Source organism: Macaca mulatta, chromosome 6, assembly GCF_049350105.2.
Source record: "Macaca mulatta isolate MMU2019108-1 chromosome 6, T2T-MMU8v2.0, whole genome shotgun sequence".
Lineage (NCBI taxonomy): Eukaryota > Metazoa > Chordata > Mammalia > Primates > Cercopithecidae > Macaca > Macaca mulatta.
The window spans coordinates 160,363,194-160,386,471 of NC_133411.1; the positions used below are offsets into that span (position 1 = coordinate 160,363,194).

Here is a 23,278-nt window from a genome sequence, read left to right on the forward strand (position 1 = left end):
AATGTGTTTAAAGCCTGTTCTTTTGATGAGCTCCTGTGTGAGCAGCATTTTGTTCCAAGAAGAGGAGTATACCTGGGTCTCATACATGTGCTCTGACACTCCTGTCACTGTGATCCTGCCTGCAGATTGCCAGGCAGAGGTGCTCCCTGGCATCCTTTGACATATGCTCTGCAGGTCTCTGTCCCTGCAAAATTCATCATCTCTCATGCATTCTCCCAGGCACTAGAGTCCTGGCATTGGTGGCAGAGCAGTCCTGTTTAATCACAGGATGGGATCTTGAATTACTTGCAACATTTTTTTCTGAATCCTCAGAGTGCATGCATCTATTACCTCTGTCACGTTTTTTCTTTAAACATATTTCATTTACCACAAAAATACAATTGACATAATGTTCATTCTCACACTGTATTAGTTTGTTCTCACACTGCTATACTACCTGAGGCTGGGTAATTTATAAAGAAAGGAGGTTTAATTGATTCACAGTTCCACGTGACTGGGAAGCCTCAGGAAACTTAGTCATAGCAGAAGGTGAAGGGGAAGCAGGCATGTCTTACATGGCAGCAGGAGAGAGAGAGAGTGTGTAGGGGAAGCTGCCACTTTTAAACCATCAGATCTGAGAACTCCCTCAGTATCACTGGAACATCATGGGAGAAACCACTAATGACCCAATCAACTGCCACCCAGGCCCCTCCCTTGGGGCTTACAATTCGAGATGAGATTTGGGTGGGGACACAAAGCTAAACCATATTATATCATAATTACCTCCTTTCAAATCATCAAAAAATCACAATAAGAAATGTGTAGAACATGCCAGACATGGTGGCTCATGCCTGTAATCCCAGCACTTTGGGAAGCCGAGGTGGGCAGATCATGAGGTCAGGAGATCAAGACCATCCTGGCCAACATGGTGCAATCCCATCTCTACTAAAAATACAAAAATTAGCCAGGCATGGTGGTGTGTGCCTGTAGTCCCAGCTACTCAGGCGGCTGAAGCAGGAGAATTGCTTGAACTTGGTAGGTGGAGGTGGCAGTGAGCTGAGATCATGTCACTGCATTCCAGCCTGGGCAACAGAGTGAGACTCCACCTCAGGAAAAAAAAAAAAAAAAAAAAAAAGAAAGAAAGAAAGAAAAAGAAAAAGAAAAAAGAAAAATAAATGTTTAAAGTAATAACATGGCCTGAGGTACATTCCAGTTGTGTTGATGTGGCCCCGGCACTTTTCCTATGTACTTGAGCTGATGTTTTCTTGCTTCAGTGGCTGTTTTTCATCTGTTCCACTACAGTGCTAATTTATTTTATAAGATACACCCTCCTAAGTCACCAGCATGTCATATCCTGATGGTGTTTGGCCTTCTTTAGAGCAATTTTATTTTTTCTAATTTCCATTTCAAAGTTAAGGAATTTTCAAATTCATTTCTCAGCACTTGTGCCACTTAATGAATTCTTGAATTTTGTTGTGATTGGATTGCCAAATATTGAAATCATAATGCTGATGAATGCTTATAACACAGCAAAGAATTACCCAGACCACCCATAGGAGTTCCATGAGTGTGAATAACGGCACTGCTGTCTGTATAGTGACAAAAGTAGGTGGGCCTTTTGTATCCCAGCTGAAGTGTCCACTGTGTGGCAATAACAGTGTAGCAAGCTTTACGGTGTAGCAGGCAACACTCACCGCAGCTAGGGGATAGGGCTCCAGCTCTGGTAAAGGAGGTACAGGAAGGGTACCTACAGCATCAGCATCTCCTATACGCCTCATAGGGCTGCCATGAGGATTGACTCAATCATCAAGAAACTAGCACAGTTCCTGGCACATTGTAAGCACATGATTCTTTATTTTTATTTTTATTTTTAAGATACAAAACCTGAGAATTTTAGAGCTAGAAGCAACTGTAGGGGGCAGTGCTCTTAACAGAGAGAGGCTGGACAGTAGTGCGATCAGTCACAGAATGTTCAGGAGGATGGATCAGGGACCCAAGGAGTCTCAAAAAGAGAGAAGGAGAGGGAAGGAGGACACTGGGTAGGGTTCCTGTGACATCTCAGGGGCTGGTACCCTTGGAGGCTTGGGATGGGTAGAGTGATTAAAAAAAAAAAAAAAAAGGGAAGTTACATTCCTCAAGATTATTGAATGCAAAAGGATTAATTTCCCTAAAATCTCTCAGCAGCATAACCCCTCATGTTATATATAGAAACTTTGGTGCCTGATCTCATCTAATTTTCCAGTAACCCAGGGAGGGAGGCAGAACCAAGGAGGGTTTTCAATCTCACTTTCCCGATGATGAAACCAAATGGAGATCAAAAATCTTGCCCAGGTCACCCAGCTGGGAAGTAAGGGGAAAAAAACCTTCAAATTACTTTCTACCACTCAGCAGAAATAAGTCACTACCAGGGGCTGGCCACACAACATGTTAGCACATGACTGAAGCAAGTCCCTCCAGAAGCTTGTCCTTTAGGGCAGTGGTTCTACAGCATGAGAGAGCATCAGACTCTCCTAGACGGCTTGTCAAAATGCAGATTGCTGTCCCCCCATAACCCAGGGTTTCTGATGCAGTAGGTGTAGAGTAGGACCTAGAATTTGCATTTCTGCAAGTTCCCAAGTGATGCTGACACTGCTGGTCTAGGGACCACACTTTGAGAAGCGCTGGCACAATGGTTAAAACAGAATGCATGCTAGCGAGATGCAGTGGCATGCACCTGTAGTCCCAACTACTCGGGAGGCTGAGGTGGGAGATCACTTCAGCCCAGAAGTTTGAGGCTGTAGTTTGCCATGATCACTCCAAGCTGGGCAACATAGCAAGACCTCATTTCTAAAAAAACGAAACAAAAGACAAGAAAAATGGAGTGCATACTCTAAGGCAAAGATTTTAATAGTATGTGCTATAAGCAAGAGGTTGTATTTAATGTGACTATGTTAATATACATCAGAGACCTATGAAAAAACAGTTCTGCACATATTGAAAGTGGAGGAGACAGGTGGGGTTAGAAGGGGGAGAAATGAGAAAATTGTGAAGAGTAAAAGTCTTAAGCAAAACAATAAGTACCGGTATTTATGATTTTAAATTTAAACACCATAAATCTGTACCTTTCTATATATAGATACATATTTCTATAATTGTATAATATAGGGTTTGGAGAACAATACACACATGCTGGTACCTGTAAACCTTTGGAAAGGGGAGTGAATTTGGGGAAAGGAGATTTTCAATTTGTATATTTCTATATTGTCTAACTTCTAAGAATATATTAACCTATTACTTATATAATTTTTTATTGAATATCTTAATGGCTTTATTGAAGTATAAATTACATACAATAAACTGCACATATTTTAAGCAGTAACTTGATAAATTTCAACATACATATTCACCTGTGAAATTATCACCACAATCAAGCTGGTGAACAAATTTGTCCCCTCGAAAATTTCCTCATGCCCCTTTATAATCACCCTCTCTCCTGTCCCTCCTCTGCATTCCCAGGCAATGGCTGATGTGTGTTTTCTGTTACTCTATATTATTTTGTATTTTCTAGAATATTATATAAATGAAATATTTTTCCTAATGTCTTTTGCTTAGCATATTTTATGATTTATCCATGTATAATTATTTTGATATTTATCCATTTTGTAGCTGCATTAATAGTTTATTATTTTTTTAGTTGAGTCATAATTTTTGTTTTAAAATTATTTTTCAAATAAATGTTTTTGTGTATATTTAGCATTTACAACATGATGTTATGGGATACATATAGATAGTAAAATCGTAACTATAGTGAAATGAATTGTTGTCTCCATCATTTCACATAGCTACCCATTATTTGGGGTTTCTTTTTTTGTGGCAAGAGCAGCTAAAATTTACTCATTTCACAGGAATTTGAAATACAGTGCAATTTTTTTATTTTTAAAAATTTATTTTTAATTGACATAACTATACATATTTATGAGGTACACAGTGATGTATACAATGCACAGTGATTACATCAGGGTAATTAACATATCCATCATCTCAAACACTTATTTCTTTGTGTTCAGAACATTCAAAACCCCTCTTCTAGCTCTGTGAAAATACATCCTGTATTATTGTTACCTATGCTCATCCTACAGCGCTATAGAACTGATTCCTAGCTAGCTGTAATTTTGTATCCTTTCACAAATCTCTCCCTATCCTTTCCCTCCACCTGCTCAGCTACTAGCAACCTCTGTTGTACTCTTTGTACAGTACAATCGTATAACCTATAGTCCTCATGTTGTCCCTTTGATCTCTAGACTTGGGGATCCTACATATCTGCTACTCTGTATCCTCTCAGCTGCACTTCTCCATTTCCTTCCTCCAACCCTCCTGGGCCCTGGTCACCACTGTTTGATTCCCTATCTCTGTGTATTTGACATATAAATGAGATTCCACATATAAATGAGATATAAAATGTATTCCACATATAAATGAGATCATGCAATATTTTTTCTTTCTCTGTCTGGTTTATTTCACTTAGCATAATGTCCTACAGTTTCATCCATGTTGTGGAAAATGTCAGGACTCCCTTCTTTTTTTAGAAAAATGTTTGTATATATACCACAGTTTCTTTATTCATTCTGCTGTCAACAGACACTTAGATTGTTTCTATATCTTGGCTATTGTGAATAAAGCTACAATGAATATGGAGGTGCAGATATCTTTATGGGGTGATGATTTCATTTCCTTTGAGTATTTGCCCAGAAAGGGGATTGCTGGGTCATGTGGTAGTTTTATTTTTAACTTCTTTAGAAACCTTTATAGTGTTTTCTATCCCACCAAGAGTGTACTAGAATTCCCTTTTCTCGACATCCTCACCAATATTTGTTGTCTTTTGACTTTTTGATAATAGCCAACCTAACACGTATGAGTTGGTATCTAATAATGGTTTTGATTTGCATCTCCTTGATGATTAATGACGTTGAACACTTTTTCATATACTCGCTGAGCATTTTATTTCTTCTTTGGAGAAATGTTTATTCAGGTCCTTTGCCCATTTTTAAATTGGGTTGTTTTTCTATTGCTGAGTTATATGAGTTTTTGATAAATTTTGGATATTAAGCCCTTATTAGACATAGGGTTTGCATATGTTTTTCAATTCATAAGCTGCCGTTACACTTTGTTGATTGCTTCCTTTGCTGTGCAGAAGCTTCTTAGTTTGATGTAGTCCTATTTATTTATTTTTGTTTTTGTAATCTGATCTTTTGGTCTGATATCCAAAAAAATCATTGCCAAGGCCAATGTCCAGGAGCTTTTCCCCTACGTTCTCTTCTAGGAGTTTTGTAGTTTCAGATCTTACATTTAGGTCTTTTATCCACTTTGAGTTGATTTTTGTGCACAGTGTTAAGATAAGTATCCAATTTCATTCTTTCTCACATAAAAGTCAGTATTCTCAGCACCATTTATTGAAGACACTGTCTTTTCCCCACTGTGTTCTCTTGATGCCCTTCTTTAAGGGCATCAAGAGAACACATATATGTTGAATTTATTTCTGGGCTCTCTATTGTGTTCCATTGGTCTATCGTATCTGTTTTTGTGCCAGTACTATACTGTTTGGATTACTATATCTTTGCAATATAATTTTGGATCGGGAAGTGTGATGCATCCAGTTTGTTTTTCTTTCTCAGAATTGTCTTGACTATTCAGGGTCTTTTGTGTTCTCATGCAAATTTTAGATTTCTTATATCTCAGTAAAGAATGCGATTGGGATTTTGATAGGGATTGCATTGAACCTGTATATTGCTTTGGGTAATATGGACATTTTCACAATGTTAATTGTTCTGTTCCATGTGCATGGGGTATCTTTTCATTTATTTGTGTCTTCTTCAATTTATTTAATCATTGTTTTATAGTTTTCAGTGTACACACTATTCATGTCCTTGGTTAAATTATCAGGTATTTTTTAATGCTATCACAAATAAAATCTTTCTCTTAATTTCTTTTTTAGGTAGGTAATTATTTATGTATAAAAATATTATTGATTTTTATAATTTTTTTTTTGAGATGGAGTCTCACTCTGTCACCTAGGCTGGAGTGGCGCAATCTCAGGTCACTGCAACCTCCGCCTCCCAAGTTCAGATGATTCTCCTGCCTCACCCTTTTGAGTAGCTGGGACTACAGGCATGCACCACCATGCCAGGCTAACTTTTGTATTTTTGGTAGAGACAGGGTTTCACCATGTTGGCCAGGCTGGTCTTGAACTCCTGACCTCAGGTGACCCGCTGCCCTGGCCTCCCAAAGTGCTGGGATTACAGATACGAGCCACTGTGCCCAGTCATGTATGTTGATTTTTATGTTCTGGAAATTTACTAAATTCATTAATTTAACAGTATTTTTTTTATTCTTTGAGGTTTTCTACATATAGGATCATGTCATCTGCAGATAAAGATAATTTTACTTTTTTCTTTCTGATTTGGATGCCTTTCTTTCTTTTGCTCTTTTGACTGATTGCTCTTGCTAGTACTTCTAGTACTATGTTGAATAGGAGTGGTGAGGGTGGGTATCCTTGCCTGGTACTGGATCTTGGTGGAAAAGCTTTCAGTTTTTCCCCATTAATTAAAATGTTAACTGTGCGTTTTTCATAAATGACCTTATTATGTTGAGGAATGTTCTTTCTATACCTAAACTATTGAGAGTTTTATTTTTTATTTTTTTTTATCAAGAAGGTATGCTGGGCTGGGGGTTAGGGAAGGAAAGGACGTTGGACTTTGTCAAATGCTGTTACCAGGTCAATTGAGATAACCTTGTGGTTTTCATTTTTCATTTGGTTAATAAGATGTATTATATTGCTTGATTAGTGTATGTTAAACTAGCCTTGCATGCCAGGGATAAATCCCACTTGGTTATGATATATAATTTTTTTGATTGCTATTGAATTCTATTTGCAAATATTTTATCGAGGATTTTTGTATCAACGTGCTTTAGCGAAATCAACCTATAATTTTCTTTTCTTGTGGTGTCTTTCTCTGGCTTAGGTATCAAGGTGATGCTGGCCTCATAAAATGTGTCTGGAAGTATTCCCTCTAGCTCCATTTTTTGGAAGAGTTTAGTAACAAACATTCTTCTTTGAATGTTTGGTAGAAGTCAGCTGTGGAGCCACCTGGTCTTGTTGGGAAGTTTAAACAGAAAACTAGAAAGTCAAATAGTCCCTGTCTCATCTTCAATATTTGTTATTATCTCTTTATTTGTTATTAGTCTGTTCAGGCTTTCCATTTCTTCTTGATTTCAATCTTGGTAGGTTGTATTTTTCTAGGGATTTCTCCATTTCCTCTGGGTCATCCAATTTGTTGGCAAATAATTGTCATAATAGCCCCATATGATTCTTTTTATTGCTGAAGCATCTGTTGTAGTGTCTCCACATTCATTTTTTAATTTTATTAGAGTCTTCTTTTTTTCTTAGACTAGCAAAGGGTATGTCAATTTTAGTTTTTCCAAAAAATCAACTCTAGTTTTATTGATTTTGTCTGTTTTTTTTTTTTTCTGTTGTCTATTTATTTCTGTTCTGCTCTTTATTTCTTCTTTTAACTTTGGATTTTGTGAGCTCTTCTTTTTCCAGTTTCCTGAGGTGTAATGTTAAACTATTTAATTGCTATCTTTCTTCTTTTTTAATGTAGGCATTTATTGCTATAAACTTCTCTCTTAGAACTACTTTTGCTGCATTGCATAAGCTTTGGTATGTTATGTTTCCATTGTCAATTGTCTGAAAATATTTTTAAAATTTCCCTTTTGATTTCATTTTTGACCCATTGGTTGTTTAGAAGCATGGGACCAGGTGCGGTGGCTCACACCTATAATCCCAGCACTTTGGGAGGCCAAGGTGGGCAGATCACCTGAGGTCAGGGGTTTGAGACCAGCCTGACCAACATGGTGAAACCTCGTCTCTACTAAAAATACAAAATTAGTAGGGCATGGTGGCACATGCCTGTAATTCCAGCTACTTGGGAGGCTGAGACAGGAGAATCGCTTGAATCCGGAAGGCAGAGGTTGCAGTGAGCCAAGATTACACCATTGCACTCCAGACAGGGAAACAAGAGTGCAACTTCATCTCAAAGAAAAAAAAAAAGAAGCAGCGTGTTGCTTAATTTCCACATATTTGTGAATTTTCCAAGATTCCTCCTGTCATTGATTTCTAGCTTCATATTATTATGATCTGAAAGAATATTAATATGATTTCAATCTTCTTAAATTTAAGGCTTGTTTTTTGGACTAGCATATGGTCTATTCTAGAGAAGTTCCAAGTGTGTCAGAGAAAAAAATGTGCATTCTGTTTCTGTTGGATGTAAAGTTCTGTATATATCTGTTAGGTTCATTTGGTTTAAAGTGCAATTCAAGTTCATTATTTTCTTATTTTCTCTCTAGTTGCTCTATCCATTGTTGAAAGTGGGATATTGACTTTCCTACTATTGTGTTGCTATCTATTTCTCCCTTCATGGCCATTAATATTAGTTGTATGTATTTAGGTGCTCCAATTTTCCATGCATATATATTTACAATTGTGTCTTCTTGATGAATTGACCCCTTTATCATTAAACAATGATCTTCTCTGTCTCTTGTGACAGTTTTTGACTTGAAGCCTATTTGTTACATAATTGTTAAAGGAAAAATCTGTAACAAGGAGGTAAAAGGAGAAGCCTAGATAATACGATACTAAAATGTTGCCATCCATTTAAAAATGTTACTTTAAATTTTTTAATGTATTAAAAGATAACGTTGCCTTACCCCACAGTTCCATTTCCAGTAGCAACCACAGATGAGAGTTTGCGTATGCTTCTGAAAAATTGACTGGAAGATTTTTTTTTTTTAAAAATGCATATTTCTTATTATAAAGGCAATACAAACTCATCGAGATGTGTAAAAGAAAATACAGCCAGTGTAAAAATTAGCAATATTTTACAAACCCACAACTCAAGGGACAGTGCTCTTCGACTGGACTCTGTCCCATGCCCAAGATCAATGCCGCGTTCAGTTCCTACTTGCAGTCCCCAGCTCGCCGGAACATAGTCCTCCCAGCAGTTGCAGTAATAGGTCGCCAGGTGGTGCTGTGGAGCAGAGCTCCGGAGCTCAGTGAGAAAAAAAGGTGCGGCCGCGCAAGGGAGCACGTGACCTAGGCCTCTGGCGTGGGCGGGGGGATCACGTGACGAGGCCCGGAAGCGGCTGGCCGGGCAGCAAAGGAGGATGGCTAGGGGTTGACACTGAAGCCGGGAAGGGTGGGCTGTGCTGAAGCCAGAGCCGGAGCCTGAGCTGGGGCCGGAACCCGAGCAGTGAGTTCCTCCACTGACGAGCTCCGGCTGGCGGCGCTAGCCGCCTTGGGCAGGACCCACCTCGCCTTCCTCCCGGCGTGGCAGATGCTCCAGGTCAGGCACTGGACCCGCCCGGGCTGCGGGTCCGCGACTCCTCGGTGTCCCCGGGCCGCAGCTGCGGTACGACGCTGGCACCCCTCTGTGAATTGGGCGAATTGTGGAGATCCCTTGTCCCTCGCGCTATCTCCCTTGACCTCGTGGGGTTGGGATCTCACCGTCCTGTTTGACTGACAGGTGGGGGAAACTGGGGTAGATGGTGAAGACAACCCAAACGACCATCTGGGGCGTCTTTCACGCTTCGCAAAGGGCCCCAGCTGTTTCCAGTAAATGTCTTGCCCACTGCGGGAGCCCTGCTCGGGACAGACTAATAATGGGTCTTTGGGTCAGAACTGCAAGGACCCTGGGAAGTCGTCTGGTGCAGCTCCCTCCTAGGACAGTTGGAGAAACTGAGCCTTTACTCCAGGAAAGGGTAAGGGCTTGCCTAAGGTCATCCAGAGAGTTAATCGGAGACCCGCGATTAGAATGCAAATGTTCCTAAGCTTCAGCAGCTGTTTGCTTTTCACCACGCTGCCTCCTGCGGGAAACTTGACATATGAAAAGGCACTCCTTTCTGTCCCTTTCTCTTGTTAGTCCTCTCCCTTTTTAGCTGTCTGCATTTTCCACCGCTGGGGTTGGATTGGCTCTGGGTGTGGTTCCCTGTTTGTTCATTATTTTTCTGCAAACTCATCCTTCTGTAGGTTTGGTTTCTAACCGTCCTGCATTCTGTGTAAGTCACACCAAAATATGAAATATTAATCGGAGTGTGCTCCTGGAAGGATAGGTGGCTGAGCCGAGGTTGTGGAGAGCCCTAACATTAACTTGAAGAATATAAAGACCTTTGCTTTATTTTTTCTGTAACTTGTCAGATTTGGGATTGCTTATTTGGATGGATGTTTTGCAGTTATTTGAATTTTGCTGAAGATAGCATCATGGTGCAATGGGCAGAACAGAGATTGGGGAATCAGGATATTTTGTCCTAGCTCTGCCGCTTACCTGGCAACCTTAGGTGACTCCTGTTTAGGTTTCTCAGTCTAGACAGTGATGGAATTGAATCCTTAAGGGCCCCTTCTGCTGTGATCTGGATGCTGTGCATCCTTCTAGGTTTGTGTTTTTGTTTGTTTTTCAGTAGAGATGAGGTCTCACTATGCTGCCCAGGCTGATTTCAAACTCCTGGGCTCAAGTGATCCTCCCACCTTGGCCTCCCAAAGTATTGGGATTACAGGGGTGTGAGCCAGTGCCACTGACCAGGGTCTGTTTGGTTTTTTATTCAGAGAGATTTTACCCCCTGTATACACTGAGTATCAGCCTTGCAACAAGACTTAACTGTTATCTAGAAAGCAGTTTTCTCTGCTTATTCCTCTGTTGCCATAAAATCCTCCTCTTTCTTCCTATCACTGTATTATGTCTAAGCTAAATACTAACAACTGAAAATGATTTTTAACTGTCTTTTATTATTTTAAACATGATGAGGGCCCTCTTCTGACTCTTGTCTAGAGCCTCGTTTACAGTAATTAACTTACTTGTACATTTAGAACATGTTTTCTTTAAAGATGTTCTTGAAGTCAAGTAGAAAGGGACACAAAAGGCTCTGTCCTTCACATTGTGTTTGTCTGGGGATGGAGGCTACGTGCAGCAGAGGCAGTGCTGATAACAGCATTAAGCCTCTCCCTTTGTTTTCTGATTGTATCATTTATATTTGCCTGCTCTGGAGTCCTTGTTTTCCCTTTAAGGCCTGTAGCTGTTCATTCAGCCTCCTCTTGTGGCAGTTCGAAGTGCTCAGAGCTGTCTCTGTGCCAAAGGCAGTGTAAGAAAAAGGGATTCCATTTATTTTGTAATATTCTGGAGACTACAACTGGGACCAATAGATGAAAGTGCCATAAGGGAAGGGTGTTTGGTAAATGTAAAAACTTTCAAAGAATTAGTGGTCTCCTGTGTTAGAATACTGAGCGCAGAGCTCCCTGTCACTGCAGGTAATTGTCTCTGGGCGATTATTTCGGGGAAGTTGTAGATGAAGTTAGATTGTTGGGTAGAGGGTTGGACTAGACAAAATTTTAAGTTTTCTTTCAACTCAAGAGTCTGTGACGTTCTAGGACTGGACTTACTAGCATGTAGAGTGGACGGAGCAGACGTCCACTTACTAGCATGTGGGATGGACAGAGCAGATGTCCACTTACTGGCATGTAGAGTGGATAGAGAAGATGTACACTAACTAGCATGTGGGATGGAGGGAGCAGATGTCCACTTACTAGCATGTGGAGTGAATGGAGCAGATATCTACTTACTAGCATGTAGACGGGATGGAGCAGATGTCCACTTACTAGCATGTAGAGTGGATGGAGCAGATGTCCACTTACTAGCATGTGGAGTGAATGGAGCAGATGTCCACTTACTAGCATGTAGAGGGGATGGAGCAGATGTCCACTTACTAGCTTGTGGAGTGAATGGAGCAGATATCCACTTACTAGCATGTAGAGGGGATGGAGCAGATGTCCACTTACTAGCATGTGGAGTGGATGGAGCAGATGTCCACTTACTAGCATGTGGGATGGACGGAGCAGATGTCCACTTACTAGCATGTGGAGTGGATGGAGCAGATGTCCACTTACTAGCATGTGGGATGGACGGAGCATATGTCCACTTACTAGCATGTGGAGTGGATGGAGCAGATGTCCACTTACTAGCATGTAGAGTGGATGGAGCAGATGTCCACTTACTAGCATGTGGAATGGATGGAGCAGATGTCCACTTACTAGCATCTGGGATGGACGGAGCATATGTCCACTGACCAGCATGTAGAGTGGATGGAGCAGATGTCCACTTACTAGCATGTAGAGTGGATGGAGCAGATGTCCACTTACTAGCATGTAGAGTGGATGGAGGAGATGTCCACTTACTAGCATGTAGAGTGGATGGAGCAGATGTCCACTTACTAGCATCTGGGATGGATGGAGCAGATGTCCACTTACTAGCATGTGGAGTGGATGGAGCAGATGTCCACTTACTAGCATGTGGAGTGAATGGAGCAGATGTCCACTTACTAGCATGTAGAGTGGATGGAGCAGATGTCCACTTACTAACATGTGGAGTGGATGGAGCAGATGTCCACTTACTAGCATGTAGAGTGGATGGAGCAGATGTCCACTTACTAGCATGTAGAGGGGATGGAGCAGATGTCCACTTACTAGCATGTGGGATGGATGGAGCAGATGCCCACTTACTAGCATGTAGAGTGGATGGAGCAGATGTCCACTTACTAGCATGTGGAGTGGATGGAGCAGATATCCACTTACTAGCATGTGGAGTGAATGGAACAGATGTCCACTTACTAGCATGTGGAGTGGATGGAGCAGATGTCCACTTACTAGCATGTGGAGTGGATGGAGCAGATGTCCACTTACTAGCATGTGGAGTGGATGGAGCAGATGTCCACTTACTAGCATGTGGGATGGACGGAGCAGATGTCCACTTACTAGCATGTGGAGTGAATGGAGCAGATGTCCACTTACTGGCATGTAGAGTGGATGGAGCAGATGTCCACTTACTCGCATGTAGAGTGGAGGGAGCAGATGTCCACTTACTAACGTGGGATGGATGGAGCAGATGTCCACTTACTAACGTGGGATGGATGGAGCAGATGTCCACTTACTAATGTGGGATGGATGGAGCAGATGTCCACTTACTAGCATGTAGAGTGGACGGAGCAGATGTCCACTTACTGGCATGTAGAGTGGACGGAGCAGATGTCCACTTACTAGCATGTGGGATGGACAGAGCAGATGTCCACTTACTGGCATGTAGAGTGGACGGAGCGGATGTCCACTTACTGGCATGTAGAATGGATGGAGCAAACGTCCAGTTTTGTGATCACTTTGTTTCTATTGATAACCTTGTCTCAGGTAACTATTCTCATGTTAAGTACTCCTGTTTTTTCTTTCTTTTTATCACCACCCTCTCTCCTCTAGTGAGTGTCTCAGTTCTTTAAATGCTTGATACCTCTTCAAAGGTCAGATGAGTGAATAGTCTTCTGTTTCTGCTTTTCCTGGCCTGGTGCTGATAACCCGTTCTGAAGTGCATGACTGATTAGCACTACTCATACCTGGGCCAGCTTTTCTTTTTCCCATGGAGGAAACTCATGGAATCTGTTTATTTCCATCCAGGCCTTCTCTTGTTTCCCATAGAGGAAACTCTCACTGAGTCTGTTTACCTCCACCCAGGCCTTGAAAGAATCCTGTACCTCTCTCCTTTGGCCAGGCCTTACTGTGATGAGCACATAAAGGTAGCCTCTACTTAATGGGCATGGGGGCCGATACGCGGGGCATTGTAAATAGGCTGAAATAGGAACCACATGGTGCTGCATTTTGGGTTGTTTAAAAATCCCCCAAAACATTTCTCTTGGAAGCCTTGACACCCAGGACTAGTTGTTTTTTACTTCTTCTTATTATTTATTTTATTTTATTTTATTTTATTATTTTCTTGGAGATGAGGTCTCACTATTTTGTCCAGGCTGGTCTTGAACTCCTGAGCTCAAACAGTCCTCCCACCTTGGCCTCCCAAAGTGCTGGGATTACAAATGTGAGCCAGCAGGCCTGTTCTTAATGACTATCTCTAGTAGGAAGAGCCCCTCTGTGCCTTCCTTTTCAGTGAAGTTAGGAAAACTGTCTGTGGGTTACTGAGATGTTCATACCACTTAGATAGCCATCTGCAAGATAGGAACCTGGCTCCACAATCCAGTTTTAAATGGAGCCCATACTGCAGACTTTGTTTAGTGAACTTTTCTCACTTCCTGTCCTTGAACTTATCTGCAGTAATAATCACAATTGCTATCATTAATGAGGTTTTATTATGTTCCAGACAACATATGTAACATTTATTTATTTTTTCCTCCTATCTATCTTCATAACAATATTGTGATGTAGCTGTTATTAATGACATCTTTCAGATGAGGAGACTGGGGCAAAGGGAGGTGAAGTAACTTGCTCAGAGTCACACTACCAGACTACAAACTCAGGTGCTTTTTATTATGAAGAATACCCACCCACTGCAGACCTAATCCTGCCCCAGGCTCTGAGGCCAGCTTTGTTCGCAGGGAGATTTTAAGGAGGGTATATAATTTAAGGTGTGGTAGAAAGAACACTGGACTGGGATGCTGGTTTGCTAGATTCTCATCTCAAATCTTTGACTACCTGGGCCGTGAATGAGTCAGCCTTTATGTGTGGACCCTGGTTTTCTGACCCCTAAGAAGGAAGCTGGAGGTCGATCTTCTCTAAAGTTATACCTGGCCCTAACATTTAGGGGTCTTCATGGTTGTGAGTAAAAGTGTGCACGTTTGCCTGTTCAGCGGCTGCTTTGTGCAGAACCTGCTGAGGTCAGCAGCTGCCCTGTGCATGTTCTAGCATCAGACTCCTACAGGAAAAAGTCTCAATTTATGGAATGTTCTGCTCTGGTAAGTTGGATGGAATTCTATCCAATGCTGTTTTAAAAACAAATTATGTAGAAGTCAAACCATTTTACTTCCCTCCCTGTAGACCACACATAGCAACACAGTCTGTGTCCTTGTTCATGTTTTTAGAATTCCATCGACAGAGAGGAGAAAATACATCTGGGGAATTTACTGCTGCTCTGAGTTCCAAAGTCCAAACCAATGTAATTGTTTGAGAATAATGGATGACACTTTTAGCTTGCAAACAAGTGGCACCATTGCATGAATTCTGGTAGGAGGTGAGGCCTAGGGTACCTACATAATAAGATCATATATTTTTTTGTAGTGCTTTATATAAATCTACCTATAATCAAGATGACCTAGGAAGCTAGTTAAAAATAAATCACCTCGTGCCTGTAATCCCATCACTTTGAGAGACTCAGATGGGTGGATCCCTTGAGGTCAAGAGTTTGAGACCAGCCTGGCCAACATGGAGAAACTCCATCTCTACTAAAAATACAAAAAATTATCTGTGTGTGATGGTGGGCGCCTGTAATCCCAGCTACTCGGGAGGCTGAGGCAGGAGAATCGCTTGAACCCAGGAGGCAGAGGTTGCAGCGAGCCGAGATCACGACACTGCACTCCAGCCTGGGCAACAGAGGGAGACACCATCTCAAAAAACAAAACAAAACAAAACAACAACAACAAAACATAGGTTGGGCGTGGTGGCTCACGCCTTAATCCCAGCACTTTGGGAGGCCAAGGTGGGTAGACCACCTGAGGTCAGAGGTTGACATCAGCCTGGCCAACATGATGAAACCCCATCTCTACTAAAAATACAAAAAAATTACCCAGGTGTGGTGGTGCACGCCCATAATCCCAGCTACACAGGAGGCTAAGGCAGGAGAATTGCTTGAACCTGGGAGGTGGAGGTTGCAGAGAGTCGAGATCGCACCACTGCACTCCCCTGGGCAGCAAGATTGAAACTCTGTCTCAAATAAATAAATAAAAAAAAATAAAATAAAATGCTCAGGTGGAATCAAGTTGGACTCAGAAATCTACTTTTTTTTTTTTATTGAAGTATGTTTCATTTTAACCCAATATATCCCAGATATTATTGCAATATATAATCAGTGTAAAGATTATTAATTCATGGGATATTTCACAATGTTTTTGGTACCAGTTCATTGAAATCTAGTGTGTGCACATTGCAGTTTTACCCAACTGTATTTCAAGTGTAAGATAGCTATTTATGGCTAGTGGTTACTGTACTGGATGGTACAACTTTAGAATATGTTACCATCTATTAAGTCTTAATGCTCCTTTATTTTGAACAAACCCAGTCACTAAAAAATTGACATTGGAATCCTGAAACTTTAGAAGTGAAAGTGTACTTAGAAATCATCTAATGCAATCTTCTCAATTCTGTATCAAAATAAGAAAACAACTTTGGGATTAGAATGACAGCCAGGTTATGTTCTCCTGAGTCCTAAATCCCATGTTGTTAAAATGGGAACATCAGCATTTGAATTTATTAGAAAAATTTCTGGCCTTGCCTTGAAAAAATATCACTGTAGAATTCCCCTTAAAATTGCCCACTTCTGGAAAATTTAATGCCTGCAAATTTTTATTTTTAAAAATAGAGTAACATGTACTTTATTTTTAAAAATAAAAATTCAATTTGCACATACATTTTCCATACTGCATCCATTGCACAAAGTGATTCCACCTGCTCATTTTTAGTGCCAAGTTAAAAATGGCATATTTTGTAGATTGAAGAGCAACTCTTATCTATTTACACAGCTAAAAGGAAAAAGAAAGAAATGTTTTAAGGTTTATACACTTACATTTTTTATTTTTATTTTTTGGCCATCAAACTTGCAGACTTTTCTTACTTAGTTGCTCACTCTTCTGAGTCTAAATATCTACTGGAGATTTTGACTTTGTGTTCTGTTCACTGTCCTCGAGAATCTAAAGGACAAGCTTGCCTTCAACTCTCACATAGTACAACCCTCATTTGGACAGTTACTAGGTAATATTAAAATCTCCCATAGGGCAGGAACTGGCGATTGCAGCAGTAGACTTGATTATCAGATTTCATCAAAGGGAGCCCAAGGGCAGCGTGGCCATGGATGCCGGCACTCATGGGGATAGACAGAGAGCAGCAGGAGGAGACCTTGGTTTCCAGAAAGAGCCATAGAAAGAACTCCAGGGAGTGGCTGTGCCCACCGTCTGATGCTTGAATCCTTATATAACCACTCTGAGAAAGGACTTTTGCTTGGATTTTTTTCAGGGATAAGGGAACAGGCTTTCTCCCAGAGTGATCTGCTCTATTTGGAACAGATCTGTCTTTGATAGAAAGTTCTTCCTTATGCCTAGCAAAAAATCAGCCCTCTTGACTCTCCACGTACTGATCCTAGCTCTGCCTGACCTTTGAGGCTCCAAATAACAAGTCTAATCCATGTGACAGCTTTTAAAGACAGGTCATGTACCCCTCAAGTTGCTAGGTAGAACCTTCTCAGTGCTTTCAACCATTCCTCATTTAGTTGGTTTCCTACCCCTCTTGACCCTAGTTCTGACCCCTGGATATACCACAGTTTGTCGTTATCCCCTTTATAGCATGCTACCTGGAAGAGAACACATTGTCTGGCAATTCTGAGTTGTGTAATATCTACTCATGTGTAACATCTAGCATGCAGAGTGGATGGAGCAGATGTCCACTTACTGGCACGTAGAGTGGATGGAGCCGATGTCCATACTAGCATGTGGGATGGATGGAGCCAATGTCCACCCATGATTCTCTCATGTCCTAATGCAACCTAGAATTGTGTTGGTTTATTTGGTATCTCGGATTATATTATTGTCTTCTGTTGAGCTTATCATCAACCAGAACTCCCAAGCAGATTTTTTTTTTCTTTTTTCAATACGCATGCAGTTGCTAAGCCACATCTTCCATATCCTGCAGGCTTATTGGACCTTCTGTAGATTTCAGCTTCTTCTTGAGCAGTTTTCTTAGCAATATTCTGCAGTGGGTAACTTCAGTTTTTATACACAGCATAAAGAAGGCTCTTTACAGTGTTTGAGATAAATTGAACATCTGTACCAAGTAGGCAACAGAGTGGTTTCTCAGTTGCTAGGGAAGGATTGGGCAACTTATGAGTCCCTGTATTCCATCCTTTCACCTTCAGTAATATATAGGTGTCAACCTAAAGGAAGAAACTGAGACACAAAATGCAATTTTTAACAATTTACTTGAACCAAAGTGAGGACAGCTGCCCGGGACACACTTTCAAGTTGCCTGGGGGAGTGCTTCCTTCGGCCTTTGTTACCACAGGTTCTTAAAGGCAAAAGCGAACAAGGAGAGGACTGATACAAAGTGATATGACAGGAATTCTCATCAGTTTACAAAAATAGCATGGATTAGTGATGGGCTGTACATTGTTGGACTATAGGGTATGAGTTATGATGTCCAGTGTTAGCATTGTATGACTTAGTGGTGTCAGTCTAGAACCCACATAGCAAGAGGCTTCAAGAGGTAATTATTTAACTCAAGGCGGGAGAGAGACGTGACTGCTGTCACATTTTAGTGCCTCTCTGGACCTGTAATTTAAAGGGATTCCTCAGATAAAAAGTTTCTTTTCTTTCTCACAAGATTCACTTGGAAGGTTCTATCTTCAGATGCTTTTGGTATGTTGGGACTAGAAATTAGCAGCTTTTTCTTTTTTTCACCAGAGGCAGGATCTCACTATGGTGCACAGGCTGGTCTTGAACTCCTGGGCCCAAGTGATCCTCCCACCTCGGCCTCCCCAAATGCTGGGATTACAGGTGTGAGATACTGCACTCAGCTGCTGTTTGCATAAATAATTATGTTCATGGACGCCTAGAATGCCAGTGCTAGAGGGAGCTGAGAGGTATTTTAGTTTACACTCCGTGCTTTTTGCACATTTGAAAATGGTTCAGAGGTACTAAGCAAACTGTTGACAGAGGCAGGCTTGGCGCCTGGGCCTCCTGATGTACCTATAAACTGACTTACGAGCTTATGCCTATATAGCAAGAGGTTTCAATGCTGGTGTTAAGATACTTCGGAGATTTTTTTTTCTCCCCACCCTCTAATGAGTTTATATGCCCCCGAGCTGGATGGTGTCCTTGAATTCCTCTAGCTCATGAGTAAATGAAGCTGTCATAGATTTTTAGCCAAGTGGCTCTGGCGGTGAAGCTAGGCAGGATCCTCTCTGGGATTTCCAGGTCCTTTGCTGGCATTTTGCCAGATACTTCCCTTGTGAGATAGCTTGGGGGTCCTTCCTACATTGCAGCTGGTGAGAGAAAATGTGATCTCCCATGGATCTCTCTGGTGCCAGGCTGGGGTGTTTCCAAAGGAGTCCCCTGGGACCGGACCTAAGGGGAGGCTTCGGCGGAGCACCATCCTCTGGCAGGTGGTGCTGGGTGTCAGGGCAGGGTGGGGTGCTGTGACAGCAGTTGGAGATCCTGTCTCCTCTCAAGGTAGCTGAGATAGAGTGCCCAGGCTTGTGGTGGGCATCCAGCCCCATGCCGGAGGACAGTCTCATGGGCAAGCAGCTGTGCCAGTCTGCCAAGTGTTGGGAGGATTCTTGTCATTGTTAATATTAATGTACCCCTTTTTTGTCACTCGGTTTTCGAAGAGCAGGAAGTTGGCTCTTTCCCTGTGCCATAAGACTCTCTCATAGCAGCTGGCACTCTATAGAGTAGACGTTTTCAGATTCAGACGGGGGTCAGGAGGTAACGTTTTCTGCTTGGCACTACCTAGCTGTCGCAAGGCAGGTTACTTCATCTTTTAGCACTGATTCTTCATCTTTAAAGTGGGGCTTAGAGGGACCTGTGAAGGCTCATTTAGCAGTGGTCTCTAGGATCCTAGGGGCCTACATCACTCCCAAGATGTGTCCTTACTGTGTATCTTAAAGAGGCCCTTGCTCTTCTCTTTTGTATAGTATTAATAGTATTTCTGAGTAAATTCACCCAGGGGACACCACTCTCACCATCCTCCCAACGCATTGAAAGGAGAATTTTTTTCTCTCACCATTTTAAAAATGAGCACATCTCTAAAAATAAAAAGGAAGAAGGGTTGTGGACGGGAAATGTTGAGACAAGGGCCAGGGTGCGCACCCTTCAGGTTCCTGGTCTTCCTCTGACCTACTTTCAGCTACCATTTCTCGATACTCAGATTGGCAGCAAGAAAGGAGTCCCAGGGTCAGGGTATGAGTTAACTGGTGGCCTCCAAAGAGTATAGGATCAGCCTGTGGCCACAGCAGGGAGAAAGAGAACGGCATGTGTGGCTCTGGGATTTGGTGGGAGTTTGAGCAGAATTGGATGATCCAGAGGGGATTTCTGTTTTCTTTGGTTTTTTTTTTGAAATGGAGTTTCACTCTTGTCGCCCAGGCTGGAGTGCAGTGGTGCGATCTCGGCTCACCGCAATCTCCGCCTCCCGGTTTCAAGCGATTCTCCTGCCTCAGCCCCCTGAGTAGCTGGGATTACAGGCATGCACCACCACGCCTGGCTAATTTTGTATTTTTAGTAGAGACAGGGTTTCTCCATGTTAGTCAGGCTGGTCTCGAACTCCGGACCTCAGGTGATCCACCCATCTCGGCCTCCCAAAGTGCTGGGGTTACAGGCGTGAGCCACCGCACCTGGCCCAGAGGGGATTTCTTAAGTGAAATGTGTTCTGCATTGAAGGCAGAGGAAACATAGTATACAATGAGAAATACCCAGATTTCCATCCCTGCAAGAGCTTGTGCATGCATATATCTATCTATTTATCTATCTATCTATCTATCTATCTATCTATCTATCTATAAAATCGAACTATTGCGCAAGGTCCAAGAAATTAGCTCAGAGAAAGGAGTCAATAATCCTGACCTACGGAATGGGGAATGCTTCCAGGAAGCCCTTCTCTTTCATTTTCGCCCATTCCTCCCAAGCAGTGCCTCACTTCTGCCTTGTCTAGCTGTACTCTGGAAAATTAAGAAATTGATGAGTGTAGCACCGAGTATACCAATGGGAAGGATAGGAGTCAGAAGTCAGGTAAACTCAGCCCACCCCTGTGTACTTTGCACTTTTCCATTTCCCTTGGTACCAGGCACTTTCATACTTAATCCATAGCGCAGCTGTCACAGTGAGCAACTCCGACAATGACAGCTTCTACCCCAGAGGCCACCCCGAACATGGAGCTAAAGGCTCCAGCTGCGGGAGGTCTTAATGCTGGCCCTGTCTCCCCAGCTGCCATGTCCACGCAGAGACTTCGGAATGAAGACTACCACGACTACAGCTCCACGGATGTGAGCCCCGAGGAGAGCCCATCGGAAGGCCTCAACAACCTCTCCTCCCCGGGCTCCTACCAGCGCTTCGGTCAAAGCAACAGCACAACGTGAGTAGCTGCTACCTTCTCCTCTCCCGGGTGGGATTCGTGTTCCTAAGTCTCCCTAGGACTTATTTTTCCTCCCCAGTTTCATCAGTCCTCCACTTTACAGATGAAGGTCGGCAATGAAGAGATTGGGTAAGCAACTGCGCTGAGATTTGCCTTCCTGGGCTGCCACTCTCTAGGCAGTTTCTTATTCTTTGTTTCTTTCAGCTGTGTTGGCCCCACAAGGCTGGTGCCAAGTAAGAGCTTGGACTTAAGAAGAGCGTCTACAGAGGACATTCTTTTAATTTAAAACTGTGTCATCTGTGCTAGAACCCCAAATAATCTCCAAGCATCATCAGGAGCTTCCTTTGCAAAGTCTCCCCCGACTTCTGCCTCATCACCAAGTCACTATTTGTTTGAACTGAAGAAGTGGGAAGAGAGAATTAACTTCTGCACTTAAAAAATTCAGGGTTGATAGGAAAGGAAAGATAGACTTTGCATTCTCCAAAGAGGGCTTACATCTTGTCTCCAGAAACTGGAACCCCAGACTCATCTGGGCTGAGTTTGGCCCTCTTCAGGTCTCACTTTCCCCAAATGTAAGGAAAAATTGAGGACTCCACTGTGAAGCTATGCTGGCTATGTGGGGCTCACCACTTGAATTAGAAAATTCAGAGGAAGTTTTGCTATTCCATTGAGTTTCCCAGCTACTCCTGATCTCAGCAGACCTCTGACATTTCTCTGTGTCCCAGCATCTCAGCTTTTGTAGCCCTTCTGTTTATTCCTCAAGCTTAGCTATCAGCCTTTCTGTGTGTCCTTGTGGATTGAGTGTGACTTACTGAGAGATCCTTCATGTACTAGACTTGGGCCATTCCTGATGACTGCCCAAGCGGACCATGGAAGCTCCTCCTGGAGCTCATCACTGGAGAAGCTCCCTCTGCGTGCACTGTCTGCTGGTACAGGGCATTTTCCTTGTGAACTGGGGTGGAACTAGAAGATGTGGTCTGTCCACATTCCCGGCCCATCACCACTACCAGCTGATTTCTATGCCCCAGGCTGGAAGTACTCAACCAGTCCTCTAAGATTTGGTTTCTATGGCTTATTTCTCAGGGGTATGTTTTTGTAGATTCCCCATTAGCCTGCAGTGGGAGTTAGCTGGTGGTAGATTGCCTAGGGCACAGCTGGCAGCAGTGTGGATCACCCTGCCCCTCTTTCCTCCAACCTTATCAGCATTGGCAGCCCCCATGCAGAAGCAGCTCCACACACAGCCAATGGCATGTGATGGCTTCCCTTCAGAGGTCATGCTCGTTATCGTAAGATACTTTTAAGCTCCCCTCTCTGTAGTTTCCTTTGCAATTTTTGCTCCTTTTTGATCTCAGATATCAACTTGTCTAAGCAATACTTACCAGATGGGATCTGGATTTTTATTTTTAGAGAGACCTCTCTGAAGCTCAAAACCTACCAACTCGCAACTTTAGGATAGTAGCTCATAGGTTGTGGACATGTGAAAGCTGATGCATGCCTGTTAGCTATTCTGAATATATCTTTTATATCTACATCATGTTATAATTAACGGTCAATTCAAAATATGTCCTTGTTTCTTGGAAATCGAACAAATCAGAAGATAACTTCCTCGGGCTTGTATTGTGACATTTTCCAGGATACACTTTGTTCCAAGGTTCCCTTCCTGCCCTGATGTTGTGATACAATGTAGGTGACCAGGAAAGCCCATCTGTAGTTGATGGCAGGTATTACAGTCCCATTACAGGTGGTACAAGATAAAGTAATTTGCTAGGGCTTAGAGGACTGGTTGAGTACTTCCAGCCTGGGGCATAGGATCCATGCAAGCATTTATGTAGAAAACATGCCAGGTATGATTAAGGTAGAGGTTGATTTGGAGGACCTTCTTTACCTAAATTAATCTTTTAATATGTAGGAAGTATTAGGGACAAGTTTTTGAGCTGGGTTCCTTTTATATTTCTGCTTTGCCCCACCCTTTTATCTAGTTTGCCAAGGAACAAAATACATGGAAGTACTTCTACACCTACTGCACATATGCATGCACACACCTGGCTCTTCTAGAAGTCAAGGGCTCAGTAAAAAGCCCTAGTTAGGGGGTGCAAATAGGAACCCCAAACACTTCCATGA

At 42.4% G+C, this 23,278-nt stretch overlaps 1 protein-coding gene across 2 annotated transcripts in view; it reads left to right on the top strand.

Annotated features, from left to right (window-relative positions):
• The first annotated feature begins 9,148 nt into the window (after positions 1 to 9,148).
• The window catches only part of SLC36A1 (solute carrier family 36 member 1), a 48,069-nt gene continuing 33,939 nt past the window's right edge, over positions 9,149 to 23,278 (top strand). The window contains exons 1-2 of one of the 2 annotated variants that reach the window (XM_015141261.3): positions 9,149 to 9,422; positions 21,010 to 21,157. In XM_015141261.3, coding sequence (XP_014996747.1) covers positions 21,015 to 21,157 — 143 coding nt within the window. In that variant the 5' untranslated portion in view covers positions 9,149 to 9,422; positions 21,010 to 21,014. The remainder of the gene's footprint in view (positions 9,423 to 21,009; positions 21,158 to 23,278) is intronic. The other variant, XM_001110184.5, reaches the window with a different exon arrangement.